Consider the following 18,709-nt stretch of genomic DNA (forward strand, 5'->3'; position numbering starts at 1 on the left):
TAGGTGCTAAATCGAGTTTTATGTGGTGTAAATTTGGGCTTCCTAGCTGTTTGGCAGTTTGCTGTGAATCTGCAGGGTCGTTTTTGTGTCGATTTCTGTCTTTGCAGTCGAATATCCGATTATATTTGGTATGTGTTGTGACACCGACCGTTTTAAAGTCTTTTAGTGCCCTCTGGTGGTTGACCTTCGGACTGCAGCAGGACGTCCTGGTTTTGTATCTTTGGTTTCGGATGCTATGTGGTGTTGATTTCTTGGTGGTAGACAGCTGTTGACAAAAAGGAGAAAAGGCCGTCGTTTGGGCCTCCTAGCAGGCTGCTGTGGAACTACAGGATCTTTCTTTTAATATGTCTAACCCCCCTTATTTTTTGTTGACTCCACTATTGCCACTATATATAGCGAACACTACTTTGATAAACATCTGGTCCAGTGCTCTGGGTCAGACATATGTCCGGTGTTGGTTTGGATCATCCTAAAGATCTCTGCTTTCAGAAAATTCATATCTGCATAACGGTACTGTTATCACCCCCAATTGATTGATCTAACTTGCATAATTGATCATGAGGACATGCATTGTTCGTTGTGCTAATGACCATCATTAGCTTCATATTTCCTTTGTTTCACGATGGCAGAACACAGTTTTCGGTTTATGGGGATTCCTACAGTTAAGGGCAACAAGGTGACTAACACCGTCGAGAAAAGAATGTGACTCATTTATATCATGGCGGTTTAAATTGCATACAGATACACAACGTTATATGTCATCGTAAACAGAAAACAATATGATGAGAGATGTGATGTGGCAATAGCATTTATGACTTAATCACCGTAGTTTTTATATTTATTTGTCATCCGGTTGCAAAATTGTTTTTTCAAAAATCGTCCTTTGATTCAATAAATGCTTATTTTGAGTTCGGTACAAACACTGACTTTACAAGGCTAACACATAACAATCCCCTGTCTGTCATAGTGAGACGGCCATGGCCTCGCCTCATTTCTTCCTCCAAGCTGCCGAGGATGGGGATATTGAGATCATCATGAGTGGACTACAAGAAGGAGTGGACGTCAATATGACTTGGCCAAGTACTACGGAGAATGACAAAGTAATAGACACGCTCTCACGTCTGTATTACAGTGAACCTAATGCACGATTTGTGTAATAGGCGAACGTACTGAAATGTTTGTAACATATGTTTTGAAATTTGGACCCTGAACATTTAAACGTAGTGTATAAAATTTCGTCATCATTATACCGTACTGGATGATAAAATGATAATTTTCTCACATATTAATTTTTTTAAGAAAACTAGGACGTACATAGATACACATTCTAGTTAATGAGATTATCTTCATTGTGGCGTAGAAGTCAAGGCTATGCTGAAGTGTTGATACAGACATTACGTGTAGCATAAGGACCATCAGTTTGTACAGTAACTCATGACTAGATCTTCAATGTGAGTATATTGATCGTTATGTTACAGGCAGGTGACACATGATCAATCAAGAAAGTTAATAAATTATTTGATAGGGCTCTCAAACATGTTACATATGTAACTGAAATTAGAGAGGAATATCGAATGAAGAACTAATTTTCATAATAGATACTATACATACTATAATTCCGTATTGGTAACTGACAGCAATTTTATTCTTGTTGTTGTGACCATTGTCCCCATTATTGTGTTGCAGGGCCGATATACACCTTTGCATTTAGCGTGTGAACGAGGCCATGACAAGGTTGTGGAGCTCCTAATTGAGAACCAGGCAGATCTCAACGTGCTTACTGCGGTAATAAAGTAGAAAGATAAAATGTTTCCAATTCTCAGCGTTATTGACTTCCAAATCAGATACACGAGTTTTCAGCTAGTATGTAGGTACGGCCATGACAAGGGCCTTGTTGTGAATTTTTTTGATAACAGAGATGATTTTTAGGTGACTGATGAGATAAGATATGTTTCTATATTTATGCACACGTCTAATCCCCAGATCGGTTAATCCGTTGGCCAGGATCGGTGGATCAATGTTGTGCTTTGAACAGACAGAAATTTAGATGTAGCAGGATCTGTTTGCTGCTAATTTTCATTCTCCTACGCAGATACATCCGACGGCGCCAGCAAACCGCCTCTTGTCTGTACTCAACCGTCACCATCGGTTCCTGACCGCCCTGCTTATAAACATTAATGAGCTTATCATTATCTATGCAAAACCCCTTTTGAAAACTGAAAGGCCTATTCTCTACTTGGCTGACAGATGGTTTGTGGCGACGCCCATAGGAACTGATGGTGATGGTTGAGATAGCAGAGTACAGACAAGAGGCGATTTGCTAGCGCCGTCGGATGTCTCTGCGTAGGAGAATGTTAATCTTATGATCAAGCTGATTTCCAGGTGATGAAAGAGGTGAGAAGATGGAATCACACAAGATGTCTTGTATAACTACACAACATTACTCCTTTTTGAGGCACTTCATTTTATGTTACAGGAAGGAGACACACCCTTGCATGTCGCGTGTTATGAGGGTAATTACAACGTTGTGGAGCTGCTCATTAAGAATCAGGCAGATCTCAAGATGATTAATGAGGTAAGGAAGAATGACATCAGTCAGTCTGTAAAAGCACTACTCAATGATGCATCTTTTTGTGACCACTATTTTGTTACATACATACATGCATGCAGAGACAGAAGATGCTGTCTGAAACGCCTGACCGTTTCCAAAATCATACCATCATATCTTGTAGCAAAATGTATTTGTCCGGAAGCAACGACCAACTAGACAGCTGGTATCACCCTCCTCCTTATTCAAAAAGGGACTGTTCCAAAATGTACAATGTAGTTCATTTTTATTTTTGTACTTCATAATGTACATTTAAGGTCTTAATCCGAAATTACGGTACGTTAAATGGGGTATGAATAAAGGGTTAATGACCCGCCCCGAGGTGTATATGGTGTCATAACGCCTGGTCCTTTGTTATAACCACCTAATAAAACCACCGAGTGAGCGAAGCAAACGAGGTAGTTTTATGAGGTGGTTATAGCAAAGGACCAGGCGTTATGACACCATGTACACCGAGGAACAGGCGGGTCATTAACGTTATTATCATATACCTAGCCTACCCAAACTTGCAAACTCCTGTATGACGCATAGATCCCTTGGAAATAAACGTGTGAATTCCTTTGTCGAATTTCTGAAAGTTCACATTTGTTCCTTGGTACCTACATTTGTTTACGGATTGCAGTTTTGAAACAAAATTCCCCTCGAAAAATATTGAAAAATTGCAGTCTTATTACCTTTGCCAGAATGACAAAACTCATTATCAATGTTAACAGAAGGAGCTATTCCCTCCTTGCAGTCTGTACTTATTCCCTCTGCTCTGGCATATGTTTCGCTCCTTTTGATTGGCCAAACCCTGCATATCTTGTGTGTATCGCTCAGTCTGGTTGGTCAGAATGAATCGACACCGGCGCCGGTGTCGATTCATTCTGACCAATCAGAAGGAGGATACACACCGGCCTGGTGTTACGGCGTCATAACCAACGTGGAACGGGGCCTTCTGATTGGTCCGCGGCGCCTGGCTATATGATAATATGCAATAAACTTCATTGTCATTGTCATTGTTAAAACTAAACTCGGCACAAAAAGTTTGAGAACGGGTGTTCATGAATATCAATTAAGCAAGCGGGGTAACTTGAAAGATCCTTCCTTATTGGCTGTACCCGAATTGACCAACCAGGCCATCGCTTATGCTAAAAGTCGCGCGACTATTGGCTGCGCCGTATCGATTCAATTAGCACACCTGGTCCCACACACGTCTGGCACGGGCAACGCCCGCTTCGTCATTTACCATATATTGTGAAACAGTTGAAGGAGGCGGGCGATGAAAATAGACGTAGACCCCCGCCAAATTGGCTTATAAATCATTTTAAAGTGATTTTTGGCCAAAAATGATAACGGGATCCTATTAGTAAATATTGCATGCACTATCATGCCAAATGTTGGATCCTCTGGACTAAATTCCAGGGCACGGGAGGCAAAAATATACAGTTTTGGTCAGAAAATGGATAAAAATACTACAATAAAATCATTTTAAAGGCATCTATCAAAAACAAACAAAAAACAAAAACAAAAAAACATTCACAGTATTGGCCCACTCTACCGCTGAGCCAATGTTCAGGACATTTGGTCAAGGAACGACGGAGATGAATTAAAGATTGTGACAAGAGAAGAAAGGAGAAGAAGAAAGAAAGTGAATCAGTACCATACCTAAAATAACTATACAAACCCGTGTGAGCTTTGCTGTGTTGCAGGTCGGAGCCACCCCTTTGCATTCCGCTTGCACGCAGAGAAGAGATCATGCCTTCGGGATCGAGCCCCTTGATAAGCACTGGGTTGTGGAGCTGCTCATCAAGAACGGCGCGGATCTTCTGGCAACTACCGAGGTGACAAGAGGGAATCACTAACCAGAACGATGTGCTTATTATCATATTACTGTGCCTTTGATAGTAACACAGGATCACTTCATTTTGTGACCATCGCTTCAACAATTGTCTTACAGTTCGGACACACAGCTCTCCATCTAGCTTGTGAAGGAGGTCATGACAAGAGTGTGGAGGTGCTTATCCAAAATGGGGCTGATGTCCTGGCGACTGACAAGGTTAGTTAGAATGTAAAAAAAAAAAATAAAAATGATAACGATACCGAGGCTAACGAGGTAAGAACGTTATCGAGGAAAAAAAAGCAAACGATGTACCTACAGAAGCAACGCCCGACTACAAAATCATGTTCAAAATGATGTAGCATTTGACTGCTGTGTTACAGACCGGGGACACACCTTTGCATTTAGCATGTCAGGAAGGCCAGGACAAGGTTGTGGAACTGCTCATCAAGAACGGTGCTGATTTTAGGGTGACTAACAAGGTAAAGAACTGAAACAATTAAGTGTTTTCTATGCACACTATGCATTAGCTACACTATGCTTTATCATAGTAAATGCCCATCGCTGTTCATGCCGCGTTAGGTAACTAAAGCCTAGCTTACACATTTAGCTCCCGGACACCAGCCGACCCTTAGCCGACTCAGGTCGGCAGTAGTTCGGGAGCAGTCTGACCAGTTTTGGCCACGCCTATCTTTCAGCTCCGAACATGTCCTAACCATGTCCCAACCAGTAAATGACTTACTCCCGACTGTGTCCCGAATACTAACTAACCTATTCCCAACCATTCCGACCTCTAGCCACAGACTGCCAAATCTCTCCTGACTGATTCCCAACCGATTGCTGACCCTCTCACGACTTGAAATGGACATAATCAAAGATTTTGAAAAGATAGGTCATTTGTTTTTGATCAGAATGATCCTTTCCTCTATTTTGTAAACATCACCAAGAGATTGAATTTGGATCACAGAAAGCTCCAATACGGTATTTATGGTTATTTTTGTTTTTGGCTGGATGTCGGTCGTGTGAAGTTCGGGGGTGATTCACGTACTGGTAATATTCATTTTGCTTGGGAATAAGATAGCAGACATCTGTTGGTAGGTTGGAAACCAGCTGGGAGTAAGTCAGCAGTTTTTATGGCTTGGTTTAATTAATCAGTTAAAACTGAATGCTGACTGCTGACTTACTCCCGAACACCAGTCAGACACAAGCCGACCGTGCCGAACACCAGCTGACCAACAACCAACCCATTCCAGACCTGCCGTTCAGAGCCGAATGTTTTAAACATTTCAAAACATTCGGATGGCGCAGCCGAACACCAGCCGACTCAGCCGAACGCCAGCCGACTACAGCCAACTTAGCTCCCGAATCACTCCTTAGTCGGGAGAGAGTCGGGAGCTAAATTCGACTATGTGTAAGAGGGGCTTAACAAAGTAAGGGAGCAATACAAAGAAATACATCACTGTAATAATTACCATGCAATTATTTGCCATAGAACTGCTCATCACTGCATTTTGTCAACTTTTGCTTTAACTATCTTCATTAACTATTGTGTCACAGGTCGGAAACTCACCTCTGCATGCGGCATGTGAAGGAGGTCATGGCAATGTTGTGGATCTGCTCATCAAGAAACAGGTCGACCTGCTGGTGAAAAATGCAGTAAGGACGTAACATATAAAAGACTAAACTCTATGATTGTACAGCAGACCTGCGTCAATATTCACTATCAGAGCAAGTTCACTATGAACTTCAAGTCTTTCAATCACATTGTCTTATTACAGGAATCCCAGATATCTGACATTAGATGTCAGATCTAGGGCTAACCCTACAACGGTAAAAGAAGGTATTCTTTGAAATGGCAGAGCTACTTTTTACATGTTTTGATTGATTATTTCTGGAAGGAAGGTACCTCTTTTGACGGAGGTTTACAGTTAAGGGGATTACTGCTGTTCGCAGCTGTATCTCCATGTTTCCTTTGCTGCATTCGTATGTAGTTTGCAATGTCGTATGCACGGAGCTGCAAGTTTAAGCACGTTGTTTTTTCACCGTAGCTGTTTGGATAAGTAATGTAATATTTCAGTAATCTTCCATAATGTTTGGTATTGTGGAACAGATCATCAATGTCGTCGTGTTGTTTCGGTATGCTTATCTCCAAGCAGATGTTGAGTTACGTGTTGTCTCGAAGCGGCTTGATCTGCCGCAGCCAGAGGAATCTCCAAGCAGATGTTAGATTTCGTCTTCCTTTACATTGCATTGGTTGGTGCCAGTGCTATAGTTAACATGTCCCTGGGCATAAATGGACACAGCAATTATGTACAGATCATGTGAGTCATCTGTTAAAGTCAATCTACAAAGCCATGAATGGAACAAGAAAAACACATGCTGGGGTGGAAAGAAAGCCATAATGACTTTTTCTAGTTCTACCCCATCTAACTTAACAGGTAATTTATATAAGTCTTCACTTAATAGCCTTATCTATTACATCCATTGTTGCGTACATTATGCTTACTGTTCCATTTACAATCCTATCCGTTTGATGTTAGGGAGACAAACGCCCGATTGATCTTGCTGATGGACTGGACGGACGTACAAGGTTATTGCTCGAGGTAGGTAATGCAATTATTAATAACTTGAAACTGTAACCGTTATATGGTATGTGAGGATCACAACTCAAGTATAGTGTTTGAAATGCGTTCAATATGATAATCACTACTTCCTAGCAACATTGAATATTTTGTTCCGAGATAGAACCGCTTTATGAGATGCACATACGATATTAAGTAATAGATCCGTAAACTATTATCATAAGATTATACAATAGAGTGTTACAATAGAGCAATTCTAATCATACTGGTGATTGAATTAATTAGATCGTGGCATTCTTATGAATTATATGTGGCGTTCTTCCAAACCAAGTAAATAAAAGAATTCCAAAGACTTTGACATCCAAATAATGGAGATAAAGATCTTAGCACACGTTCCCATCATGTCCTTCTACCAAATTTCTGACCATTTGGCTGAAATATCATTGAGTTGTAGTTGCAGGGTATAAAACTACCCCTGGTGTCCAAATTAATCCCCAAATTATGACGTGTAAGGATAAGGGTTAAGGTGATACCAAACACAACTGAAGATAAATCATAGCCTACATTTTTACCTCTCAGACAGAAACACGGAAGCAGGCGGAGTACAGCGAGCTGGTCTCCTCCGTGGGGTCTGAGGAGGGGACAACAGTCAAACTGTTTCTCTGTGGAGACGGGCAGGTCGGGAAAACATCTTTACGAGCGATTCTGAAAAAGGTAAGGACATAAGCAGCAAGAAGGCACATATTTCAAATTAGAGCAGTGTCGGGAATACAATTTGCTTTTGACACAAAATGTATAGATATGTACAAGATTAAGATGATAATGCAGAAGTGGTCAGATAACTTTCCAACAATAATAGCCTTCTCAGATGGCGATTCTGAAATGAATGCAAAGCATTCCGACTGTTCTCTTTATCCCAGACATTTTTCATCAATGGAGCTATTTGGAACATAAGGATGAAGTTCAAGAAAAGGGACGTCTTTAACCCCACCCCAGGGGTGCATGTATCCAGTAAAACCGTGCGGGGAATCGGGAGACTCAGTCTGCATGACTTCGCAGGACAGGCGCAGTTCTACGTCACACACGCCATGCTGCTCCGCACCACTAACGCCATCTTCCCTGTCGTCTACAAAATCACAGATGGGGAGGAGGAACAGAAACGGCAGGCAAGAAAATTTCCAGTAGTGACAAATGATTTACTTGAGTAAAGGTGGCCTTTCGTCCGAAAGTTGGTTCGCATATTATGTGATAACAATGTGCGTGAGCACGATAAAAACTAACTATTCAGTGTAAGGCTTTGCTGCAAATGCTCACTGATAGTGCGCTTTCATTTGCGATTTATAAACCTCCCCAATACATGTAATCATTTATAGGGTAAATAGAAAAGGAAGAAAAGAAGAAAAATATATGAATATATTTTGTTTATAATTCTTTCAGCTCCACGGTTGGCTGAGCTTCATCCACTGCAGTAACGCAGATCCTACCAACAAACCCCGGATTGTGATGATCGCCAGTCATGGTGACAAGCTACAGGACCAGCAGGCAGGTCAGTTAGTAGCCCCAGAGTTACGTCGATGACTAAGCCCCCTTTACACCAGAGCAAGAATGAGCCGGAATGCCGTCAGAATGAAAATTCTTCTCTATTCCTGGCAATTCCTGGCAATTCGTAGTGTGTTCCAGACATTCTTACTGCATTTCAGCTATCTGGCCCGAAAGTGTTTGACATGTTAAAAACTGTCGAGGTGCATTCGAAGTGGAGAAATATCGAATGGCATTCGAAGTGGATTCGAAGTGGATTCTAACTATTCTAACTGCAGCGTGACCGCATTCGACGGCATTCCAACATTATTCGAAACATTTTTATCTCATTCGATGGAGAAACAAAATGGCAAGCCACTTCGAATCCCGTCGGAATGTGGCCCAAAGAATATCTGGAATGCCGTCAGAATTCCTAGAATACACGATGAATTCCCAGAGATAGAAAAAATTATTTTGACGGCATTTTGGCTCATTCCTTCTCGTGTGAAGGGGATATAAGGTCCATTTGGAATTCCCACCCGAATGACCCCGAATGTGGCACGGATTTTGCAAATACTTCATTCCGGCTGGTTCTGCTTGATTCCTGCTAATTCGGTTTCAGTGTGAACGCACTATTAGACACCCAGGTAATAACATAAGCCGTAACCTCATTCTAAAAGTATTAATAGTTAATTGAGTAAAAAACACTAGCAGCACAATGCCGAATGTTGTTTTTGACAATTTCTCCATAGCATGGCGGCCACCTCTTAACAAGCGACCACCTTCTAACACCTGGATACCCAATAAACTTTCTCGTTGGTCCCTGTAGGTCTGCGCCGGGCCAACGCTCTTGTGGGACACTACAGAAAACTGTTCCATGAGTCACTGATGGTGTCAGAGGAGGTGTTCCTGATCAACTGCATGGAAGCGGGGTCTCCTGAGATACAGCGGCTGCGAGGGGTGCTGGCAGCATTCAGGAAACACATGCTGAAGGTACTGATCATGATGCTACTGTGTCGTTTACAATATTTACTTTTTGCTCAAAACGAATACTGTTTTGACCATTTCAGTCTATTTCTATCTGATAAAATATTGTTTTCGTTTGACACTATAGATTTCACTAACCACTACGAATAGACGCACTCTTGCTACTGAGCATAGCACAAATACGAATGGTTGAACATTAATGCAGCTTGTTAAAGAAACGCTTCATTACAGGGAATACTCAAATCTTTGGTACTCCGATAACTCGCTGTGTGCCCCTGAATATGACTGTAGCTTTATGATGGTCACGTTCCTTTGTAAGTATTGATTAAAAATCTAAAATATCTGTTCTAAGAAAATATAAGTAAGCTAATGTTCTTCAAAAATGTATACGCTACAAAATCAGTGCTCACCCCCTAGAAGTAGAGAGAAGTGTGCGAAAGCATTTGTAAATGCTAGTGTATAAAGCAGTCCATGACAAAACACATCTTATCTTCGTATATGGAAAAAACACCTCGAAAAACATTCATAAAAATTAGTGATTAGCGCTGGAGCAAAAATTTTCAAATGATACACAATCAGGCGTTACCCTGTATTTTTTTATTGCAAACTGTGATATGTACCTATTCAAGGAAGATTGTGCAGTCGTTTGTTTACATGATCTACATTTTTCGGCCGTCTACAATGTTCCAAATGCCGAGGGAAAGAAATCCCATCATTGACCACTACGGAATCAGAGTATTTTCTCCTAGATTATGCACATTAACTCAAATTTGCAAAATTGATAAGTATCTATATTCTGCTCTGAGCTACATTTGCCACGTGTTGGAGTGTTGTATTATGACATGCAGGGATTTGACAACCTCAACCAAACTTTCCTCATTAATTATTCAAATTAGCTTATGGTTCACATAATTAATTTGTTTGACTATATAAATCATCAAATCCACCCACCGTCTCTTGAGTTGCTCTCTTTCAAAGTCTCAAACAAAACTGCCCCTGCAGTTCAAAACAGACCGATAGGTAGCAACATACATTATCATCTCCGTGCCTCAAAACCTACCCGATAATAGAAATAACTCATGAACCTGGCACTTGCAGTGATTTGACCTCCAACATTGAAGATTCGATGCAAAACCGTAACTCGCCGCTATGAGGACCATTATCGAACATGAACATTTTCGCAACACCCACCAAGTATCATGCAGAACCATCCACATCATCTCGAGTTATGTTGTCCGCAAACAAACAAACAAACAAACAAACAAACAAACGCATAAAGATAGCCCGCTGTCGAACTGTACGAAAACGACAGGTTCGGGCTGGACCTTCTTTTTCGCAACTACTACTTAGATACCAGTGCCGGCGGCGCCCCCCCCCCGGAAAATATGTTGGGGGGGGGCGTCGCCCCCCCTAAAAAGCAAGCTGAAACCTTGTGTATTTTTTTGATGATGGAAAACAGCCAGACCGTCCTGTGTTGAATGAAAAGAAAACATTTCCTTGCTTATTCTCCACACTGATGTTTTGTGAATGTTTCCGATAATCAATGCAAGTCTTTATGTTATCCGTTACATCCTGTTTCCACGCTAACAGATATATCAAATTTGGACTTTGCACAGCAAAGACCAAATGTCCCTAAGGTCTGCGTCCAGTTACTGACGAAGATTGAAGGCTGGAGAAAGGAGAGAAAGGCATTCCCAGTGATGGGATGGCAGGACTACCTGGCAGCTGTCAGGCAGGCAACGTCTTACCTTGAAGAACGTATTGTACAACTGGCGTCATCGTACCTTCACGATGAGGGGGAGGTAAATATGCCAGAAGTTAACTGTTTACAGCTGGATTGTGTGTCATATCTAAATATGTATATATATATATATATATATATATATGTATATATAGATAGATAGGTATAAAGATAGATATATAGATATTTATGTAATGTGTGTGTGTGTGTGTGTGTGTGTGTGTGTGTGTGTGTGTGTGTGTATTTTGATTAGTACAAAATCTCGGCTCAGCCCCCCCGTTCACGTGTTATGGTTCTTGACATGGTTAGTCTTTTCTATGCCACAGTTTGTTATATAAATAACTTTTTACGGGTCCAGAAACCGTTGAAATCTACGACCCAAAGTATATCTTCGACACTGCAGTTTCAAATATGAATTCTGTGTAACTGCAAGTTACTTACACTCCTTACACTTTGAAAATACTTCGTATAATTTAGAAACATTTTGCTCCCGTGTGTCACTTAGATCATTTACCTTCGCTACGAAAGTCACTCGTTGGTGGTGCTGGACTCCCAGTGGTTATTCACGTCTGTTTTCGGATCCTTGCTCGCCCCCGACCACTTCCCTATCGACAAGGTCGAGAGAACTGCCGAGGACTACGTCACCATTGATGAGATCACTCGAGTATTCAGCGCAGTAGCCGACATCCCTCTGCTGATCAAACTCCTCGAGGACTTCCAGCTCTGCCACACGTACGACGGTCGCACCTTCATCCTCCCCAGCCTGCTGCAGCAGGAGATGGAAGAGGCGGCGTGGTCTCCTGTGTCTAGCAAGGCTGTCTACTTCGGTCTGCAAATCCGATGCCGCACGGAGATCGACAGCTTCTCGTGCGACCTGTTCCCGCGGCTGCAGACGCTGCTGATGCAGGCGCACCCGGACAAGCTCAGTCGGCCGCTCTTGTGGAAGAACAGCGCCAAATGTACCGACGGGAAGGCCGAAGCGCTGCTGCAGATCACACAGGATAAGAGGCAGCTCAACATCTTCGTCAGGAGCAACGATGACAACAGGGAGGACTGCGACTCCATCATGGACCTCCTGAAGGACATGACGTACCGCCTGCTGCACGAGACCAGCCCCGGAGCCAGGTCACGGGACATGGTGGTCAGCGCCCTGGACCTCCGGGAACACAGACCGCAGCCTCACGCCTACAGCAGGGAAGAGGTGGAGGCGGCGGCAGCAAAGGGCGAGAACCTCGTCCATCCTCAGAGGAACGTCCCAGAGAAGGTTAAGGATCTCTTGCTGCATCTCAAGAATCTGAAAGGCGAGTTTACTTACTAAAACTTGTAAGGCCCCACTAAAAAACTCAATTAATACAAATCCTAATTGTTAACAAGACACAATAAGCATTAAGCCTTGTTCCCAAGTTTATGCAAATGTACATCTATTTCATAGATCCTTATTTATGTACACAGCCCTACAAGGTTTCCTCAAAATCACTGTTCCAGCTTCAAGACCGTCACATACTAGCATTCTCATATCACACAAATCAATTTGGGCTTCCTTATCCCAAAGTACTAGTGATTAAAGAATAGTAGGAATAAAAAGATGATTGACATTTTCTTGTTGCCTCGCGACAGGCATGCTGGGACGGTTAGCCAAGAAGAGGCCGGAGCTGGTGGAGACCTTACGTCACATCAACCCCATCCTGGACCACCTCCGCGCTGATGACGTCATCAACTTGGAGGAGAACGACCGCATCCGGGCTGCCAGGACTCCCCAGGATGCAGCGCGCGAGCTGTTGGACACTCTGGAGACCAAAGGGGAAGAGACATGCGTCCAGTTTCACTCAGTCCTTAAAACATGCGACGAATATGCTTCCAAGCTCTTACAGTAGAGACACATGTCCAGTGACAAGGGTTCAGCAAGAAGTTAGATCCGGGACTCTATAACAGTATTTCTGCTACAAGCCTTTAAAGGTACGTATTGTGGAATCGTACCGATCTAAATATTGTGTACCTGTGTAGCCGGTATTGACGGTTCAGAGAAGTCTGATATGCGGCGAGGATAAGTGAGAGTAGCCGGTATTACCTCACTTCGGTGTAACACATAAGCTTTGCAAAACATTATTATTAAGTCACTGTTTTTTGTCCTTTTTCTGCATATGCTATAGCCTGCTTATGTGTATGTTACTTGAACAATACTATCATATGGTTGTGGAGTATTAAGAAATGTTGTACTTTGTGTTTATACGGTCTTTAAGCCAGAACAAGGAAAACAGCTTTACTCTGCATTCGATCCAAATGCCACCTGAAGAATGTTATATATGTCATTAATTACAAGTAAAGCCTAATGACTTTACGTTCAGTTTACAGATACTTTGCATGCATATTTACATTTAGCACTGACTAGCCAAGCAAAGTTTGTCATTATGTATGCTAGAGATATACGTACATGGATATAATTCTTGTACGATTGTACATCGTATGGTTTACAGCGTGTTTTGATCAGTGTCATTTTGATGAAAGGACATGTTAATTTTTTTTTTAATTTTTGCATTATGAAGTACAAACAAATATCACTGCATAGTGAAAAGAACGGACTAGCAACGAGTGTATGGGGTTTCGAAAAACGCTTGTTTTAACAAATAAAGTTGAAACTAAGGTTCAATCACAGTGAAGTTGCACTAATTATTTAACCAAAAACACCAAAAGTTAAATCAAGTCCTCAATCCTCAATTCTTTATGTCATTCGGATACCTCTCATTTGCCGCGAAAAGTTTCCATGCACCATTCATTTCCTTTTCACTTGACAATGGGCACTGTGATAGATTCAATAGATCACAGTATAGCTGTGTCAGCTATAGTCAGCCGTTGTGACTTTGGGCCATCATAGCTACCATAAAGATGTAACATGGGGTTTTGTACTTTGTTTTACAGTTCTTAACTTTAGAATATATATCAAAATGCATTCAACCATGTTGATAGCACTTATAAGAACCATTTGAAGGCAAATCAAGTATAACACCTGGTGATATTGACATGGTGATTTGCAAAAGGCCCTTTGCTGTAACTTTCTGTAAGACTTAAAATATTGTTGAACTAGAGTTCGGCGACCTCATACCTCCATGAAAATTTAGAGCTTTCGTAAATTTCATGCAATTGACTAACACATTAACATAATTTATGCATGGTGTTGTTCATCATTGACTAGCGTACACATGTCACAATTATAAAATTCCCATTATCAAATCATAAAGCGGTTTTGAATTTTTACATAAATTATGCAAATAAGTTCCTCATTACCCTATTTGGTATCTGCTTATATTCCACCTATCATAATTAACATGTGTTACATTTATTGAAGTCCAGTTATTGAAAACAATTGTATTATACAATTTCCTCATTAATTATGCAAATTAAGCTCTCATTTTCATAATATGTATATCATTATGAACATCTTTGCCTAAGGTACCCGCATGACTAATATGATGCCAATCCGTCAATCCTTTCTGCAGTTATCCTCTTTGGAATGTCTTGACAAAAACGAACCTGCAGTTCCAAAATTAGATGTTAGGGGCCTGAAACTTGCCCCACTTTGTCATGACACTAAAAGCTATCTACCACTAAAATGTCAAGACCATAGCATATCTGGAACAAGAGATACATTGAAAAAACTGCTATGATAGAATATTGTCATTAATTATGCAAATGTGCTCCTATTTTGCATAATTGGTATCTTATCTTGTACAGCATTGTCTAAGGTACCTACATACCAAAAATCATGAAAATCCGTTGTTCCCATCTTGAGTTATCCTCTTCAGAAGTTTTTGACAAAAATGCCCCTGCTATCCCAAAACTAGACGCTAGGGGGCCCAAACTTATGTCATTTCTTCCTGAGCACAAGAGCTATCTAATACTCAAAAATCGTGACCATAGCATGTTCAGAACACCAAGATAGCAAAACCGGAAGTTGCGCTGCAGTACCAAGGGGAGCCGCTAGGGGGCCCAAAATCTAATCATTTCCAGCTTTCATCACACCCCACCAACACACCAAGTATGAAACCAATCCACCCAGCCGTTCTTGAGTTATCTTGTTTACACACACACAGACACACAGACACACAGACACACAGACAAACGCAGGGTAAACTAGAGTTCGGCGACCTCATACCTCCATGAAAATTTAAAGCTTTCGTAAATTTCATGCAATTGACTAACATATTAACATAATTTATGCATGGTGTTGTTCATCATTGACTAACGTACACATGTCACAATTATAAAATCCCCATTATTAATCATAAAGTGGTTTTGCAATTTTTTTACATAAATTATGCAAATAAGCTCATCATTACCATATTTGGTATCTGCTTATATTCCACCTATCATAATCAACATGTGTTACATGTATTGAGGTTCAATTATTGAAAACAATGGAATTATACAATTTCCTCATTAATCATGCAAATTAAGTCATCATTTGCATAACATGTATATCATTATGAACATCTTTGCCTAAGCTACCTGCATGCCTAAAATGCAGGCAATCCGTCGTTCCTTTCTGCAGTTATCCTCTTTGGAGTGTCTTGACAAAAAAGCCCCTGCAGTTCCACAATTAAATGTTAGGGGGCTAAAACTTGCCCCACTTTTTCAGGTCACTAAAAGCTATCTATCACCTAATTGTCAAGACCATAGTATGTCTGGAATAAGAGATACATTGAAAAACTGCTATGATAGAATATTCTCATTAATTATGCAAATGTAATCCCTCTTTGCATAATTAGTATCTTATCTTGTATAACATTGTCTAAGGTACCTACATACCAAAAATCATGAAAATCCGTTGTTCCCTTCTTGAGTTATCCTCTTCAGAAGTTTTTGACAAAAATGCCCCTGCTATCCCAAAACTAGACGCTAGGGGGCTCAAACTTATGTCATTTCTTCCTGAGCACAAGAGCTATCTAATACTCAAAAATCGTGACCATAGCATGTTCAGAACACCAAGATAGCAAAACCGGAAGTTGCGCTGCAGTACCAAGGGGAACCGCTAGGAGGCCCAAAATCTAATCATTTCCAGCTTTCATCACAACCTATCAACACACCAAGTATGAAACCAATCCACCCAACCGTTCTTGAGTTATTTTGTTTACACACAGACAGACACACAGACACACAGACACACAGACAAACGCAGGGTAAAATATAACCTCCATGACATTTCATGGAGGTAAATATAACCTCCATGACATTTCATGGAGGTAATAAGGACAAGCTGAGCTTTATAAATTGAGATATAGTCGGTACTAATTTTCTTTCCGTTTCTTTACAGTTCAAATTTTTTTGAACTCATCTGCGAATTGTATCAAATGTTTCAAACGTCGTAGAATATATCATGACAGAACCAAATGCTTACGTCTCATTTAAACGAAGAGCTTTCTTCTTAGTCTATTGTTTTCTGGAGGCTGCCCATCATCGGTGACGGAACCTAATGCACGGAAAAACATGGTATCAACTAATCAGAGACTGTACTTTCAAATCAATACATACAACCTGGCAACCGACAGATTTGGTTTCTTGTAACGAGTAATGGTTCAGATGAAGTTACACTTCCTCGTTGGTAGAAGACCAAAAAAAAAACACCTAGATAATGAACACATTCCCCAACCTACCATGAACACCGGCAGGTGTGACACATCTGGACACGGATCGCCCCGAGTGCGGAAAGACAACGGGGAATGTAATTCAAATTAAGTCTTTTATAGCTATGCATGTATGTGTGCAAACTCCCCCACCCCCACATAGCAGTTACATAGTGCGTACAGGCGTCTGTAGTATGAAGAGTTTAATAAATCCGCTAGGCGGCATCAATGAGAGATCGTACTTTCGACGTGTACATGTTACTTGTACGGGGGCAAAAACAATTTGAGACTTTATTTGAAAATCCATTAGTCACGTGCTGCTAATCTTCCGGGACTTTATAACAAAATAAAATGACGTACATGCAAAACATTAAATATTTACATAAACTCCATGTCACTACTTTAAATTAATACCAGTCATGCTCTTAATACAATACACATACATTGCACAAAAGTTACTGGAACAGCCGAGATCGTTATCTATGTTCCAGTTCAGATTGGAGAGCAGATAACAGAGGCCATTTTTGAATGACTTAAAGGTTGGTAAAAAATAGTATCATCTAAAAATGGTGCCGCAACCTAAAGTGTGTATGGGCATCTCTTCTTTCAATAATTGGATGATTTTCAGAAAAATCGCACTTAGTCACCCCTAATCAGTCAGCACAATGTATTCATATATATGTATGCCTTTTTGGAAACACAAACACAAACACACGAACACTCACACACACACACAATCATACACAAGTGCCGCTATAGCCTATGGGCTTTCGTATGTGTGTGACTGTGGATGTGTGGGTGTTATGCTTGAGTTTTGGCGTTTGGGCATGTGTGTGTATATGTGTACGTGTGTGTGAGTGTGTGTATGCGCGCGCGCGCGCGTGTGTGTGTGTGTGTGCGTGCGCGCTTGTGTGTGTGTCTGTGTGTGTCTGTATATTTGTATGTGTATGTTTAGAGATACCTTGGTAGCCCATGCAGAGTTTACCTCTCGGAGATACCATGATCGTTCGTTGCCTTTGGATTATCGATCTATTCATGTCACCTTTTGCACTCATCAATTTACAAAACAAGCCAAAATCAATCAAACAAATAACACATGCCTACAAAACCTAATAAATGGCACAGTGGAGACTACAAAAATCGTCAAAAGTTACTTTACTCTTTGGCTACCAACGTGTTTCGCCGCACACTGCGAACAACAAAGTGCGGAAAACATCGTGCACAATAAGTCTTGCTATTCACATTGATGTGACGCTGTGATATTTTCGTCAGATATTTAAAGAAGACCGCGAGCAAAGCATATCCATGTGGATGTTAGGTGGAACATCGTATCTTTGTCTGTTCAGGTGCGGACAGACATATTGAGAAAATGTGTTATGCAAAGAAGTGGACATTTTCATCTTCTGAAGAAAAGTCAGACACAACACGTCCAGTCTAGGCATTTGAAGGTAGGGTTGTATTATCGGACAAGCTGGAGAGAATCCAGAAGCGTGCATGCCGCATCATCTTAAGCAACGCCTACACAAGCTACCTTCCTGCACTGCAAACCCTCGGACTTGTGACCCTAGCAGATAGAAGGGAGCAGCTCTGTCTCAAGTTTGCAAGGACATTGCTGAACTCGGAATACAGAGAATGGCTGCCTGCGACTAGATTCCAGATCTCGGGACGAGCCACCAGAAATAGCCACAAATTGAACAGTCATATGTCTAGAACAAACCGTTATAGCAACTCACCGATTCCCTATATGAGCAATCTGCTCAATGCATCCGGACCATAATTCCAGCATTAGTCATTGTCATATCCATGTCACCAAAATAATACTCCCCTGTTATCAGA

At 41.2% G+C, this 18,709-nt stretch overlaps 2 protein-coding genes across 2 annotated transcripts; both read left to right on the forward strand.

Moving 5' to 3' along the window:
- The first annotated feature begins 1,657 nt into the window (after positions 1-1,657).
- On the forward strand, positions 1,658-8,224 carry LOC118409888 (ankyrin repeat and KH domain-containing protein CBG24701-like). Its single transcript, XM_035811265.1, has 9 exons — positions 1,658-1,785; positions 2,477-2,575; positions 4,300-4,431; positions 4,548-4,646; positions 4,811-4,909; positions 5,985-6,083; positions 6,968-7,030; positions 7,589-7,723; positions 7,930-8,224. Exons 2-9 carry the CDS (start codon positions 2,564-2,566, stop codon positions 8,215-8,217), a joined length of 927 nt encoding a protein of 308 aa, XP_035667158.1. The 5' UTR covers positions 1,658-1,785; positions 2,477-2,563; the 3' UTR covers positions 8,218-8,224.
- Positions 8,225-11,134: 2,910 nt separating this feature from the next.
- LOC118408995 lies at positions 11,135-13,169 on the forward strand. The gene is made up of 3 exons (XM_035809894.1): positions 11,135-11,316; positions 11,761-12,556; positions 12,873-13,169. The coding sequence occupies exons 1-3, from the start codon at positions 11,215-11,217 to the stop codon at positions 13,127-13,129; spliced, it is 1,155 nt and encodes a 384-aa protein (XP_035665787.1). The 5' UTR covers positions 11,135-11,214; the 3' UTR covers positions 13,130-13,169.
- The last annotated feature ends 5,540 nt before the right edge of the window (positions 13,170-18,709 follow it).

Source organism: Branchiostoma floridae, chromosome 1, assembly GCF_000003815.2.
Source record: "Branchiostoma floridae strain S238N-H82 chromosome 1, Bfl_VNyyK, whole genome shotgun sequence".
Lineage (NCBI taxonomy): Eukaryota > Metazoa > Chordata > Leptocardii > Amphioxiformes > Branchiostomatidae > Branchiostoma > Branchiostoma floridae.

Coding starts and splice junctions, on each gene's coding strand:
- LOC118409888 (XM_035811265.1), top strand. Junction 4,432..4,547: donor ATCTTCTGGCAACTACCGAG/GTGACAAGAGGG, acceptor ATTGTCTTACAG/TTCGGACACACAGCTCTCCA. Junction 7,031..7,588: donor GTACAAGGTTATTGCTCGAG/GTAGGTAATGCA, acceptor TTTACCTCTCAG/ACAGAAACACGGAAGCAGGC.
- LOC118408995 (XM_035809894.1), top strand. CDS start 11,215: ATGGGATGGCAGGACTACCTGGCAGCTGTCAGGCAGGCAACGTCTTAC. Junction 11,317..11,760: donor ACCTTCACGATGAGGGGGAG/GTAAATATGCCA, acceptor TGTGTCACTTAG/ATCATTTACCTTCGCTACGA. Junction 12,557..12,872: donor GCATCTCAAGAATCTGAAAG/GCGAGTTTACTT, acceptor GCCTCGCGACAG/GCATGCTGGGACGGTTAGCC.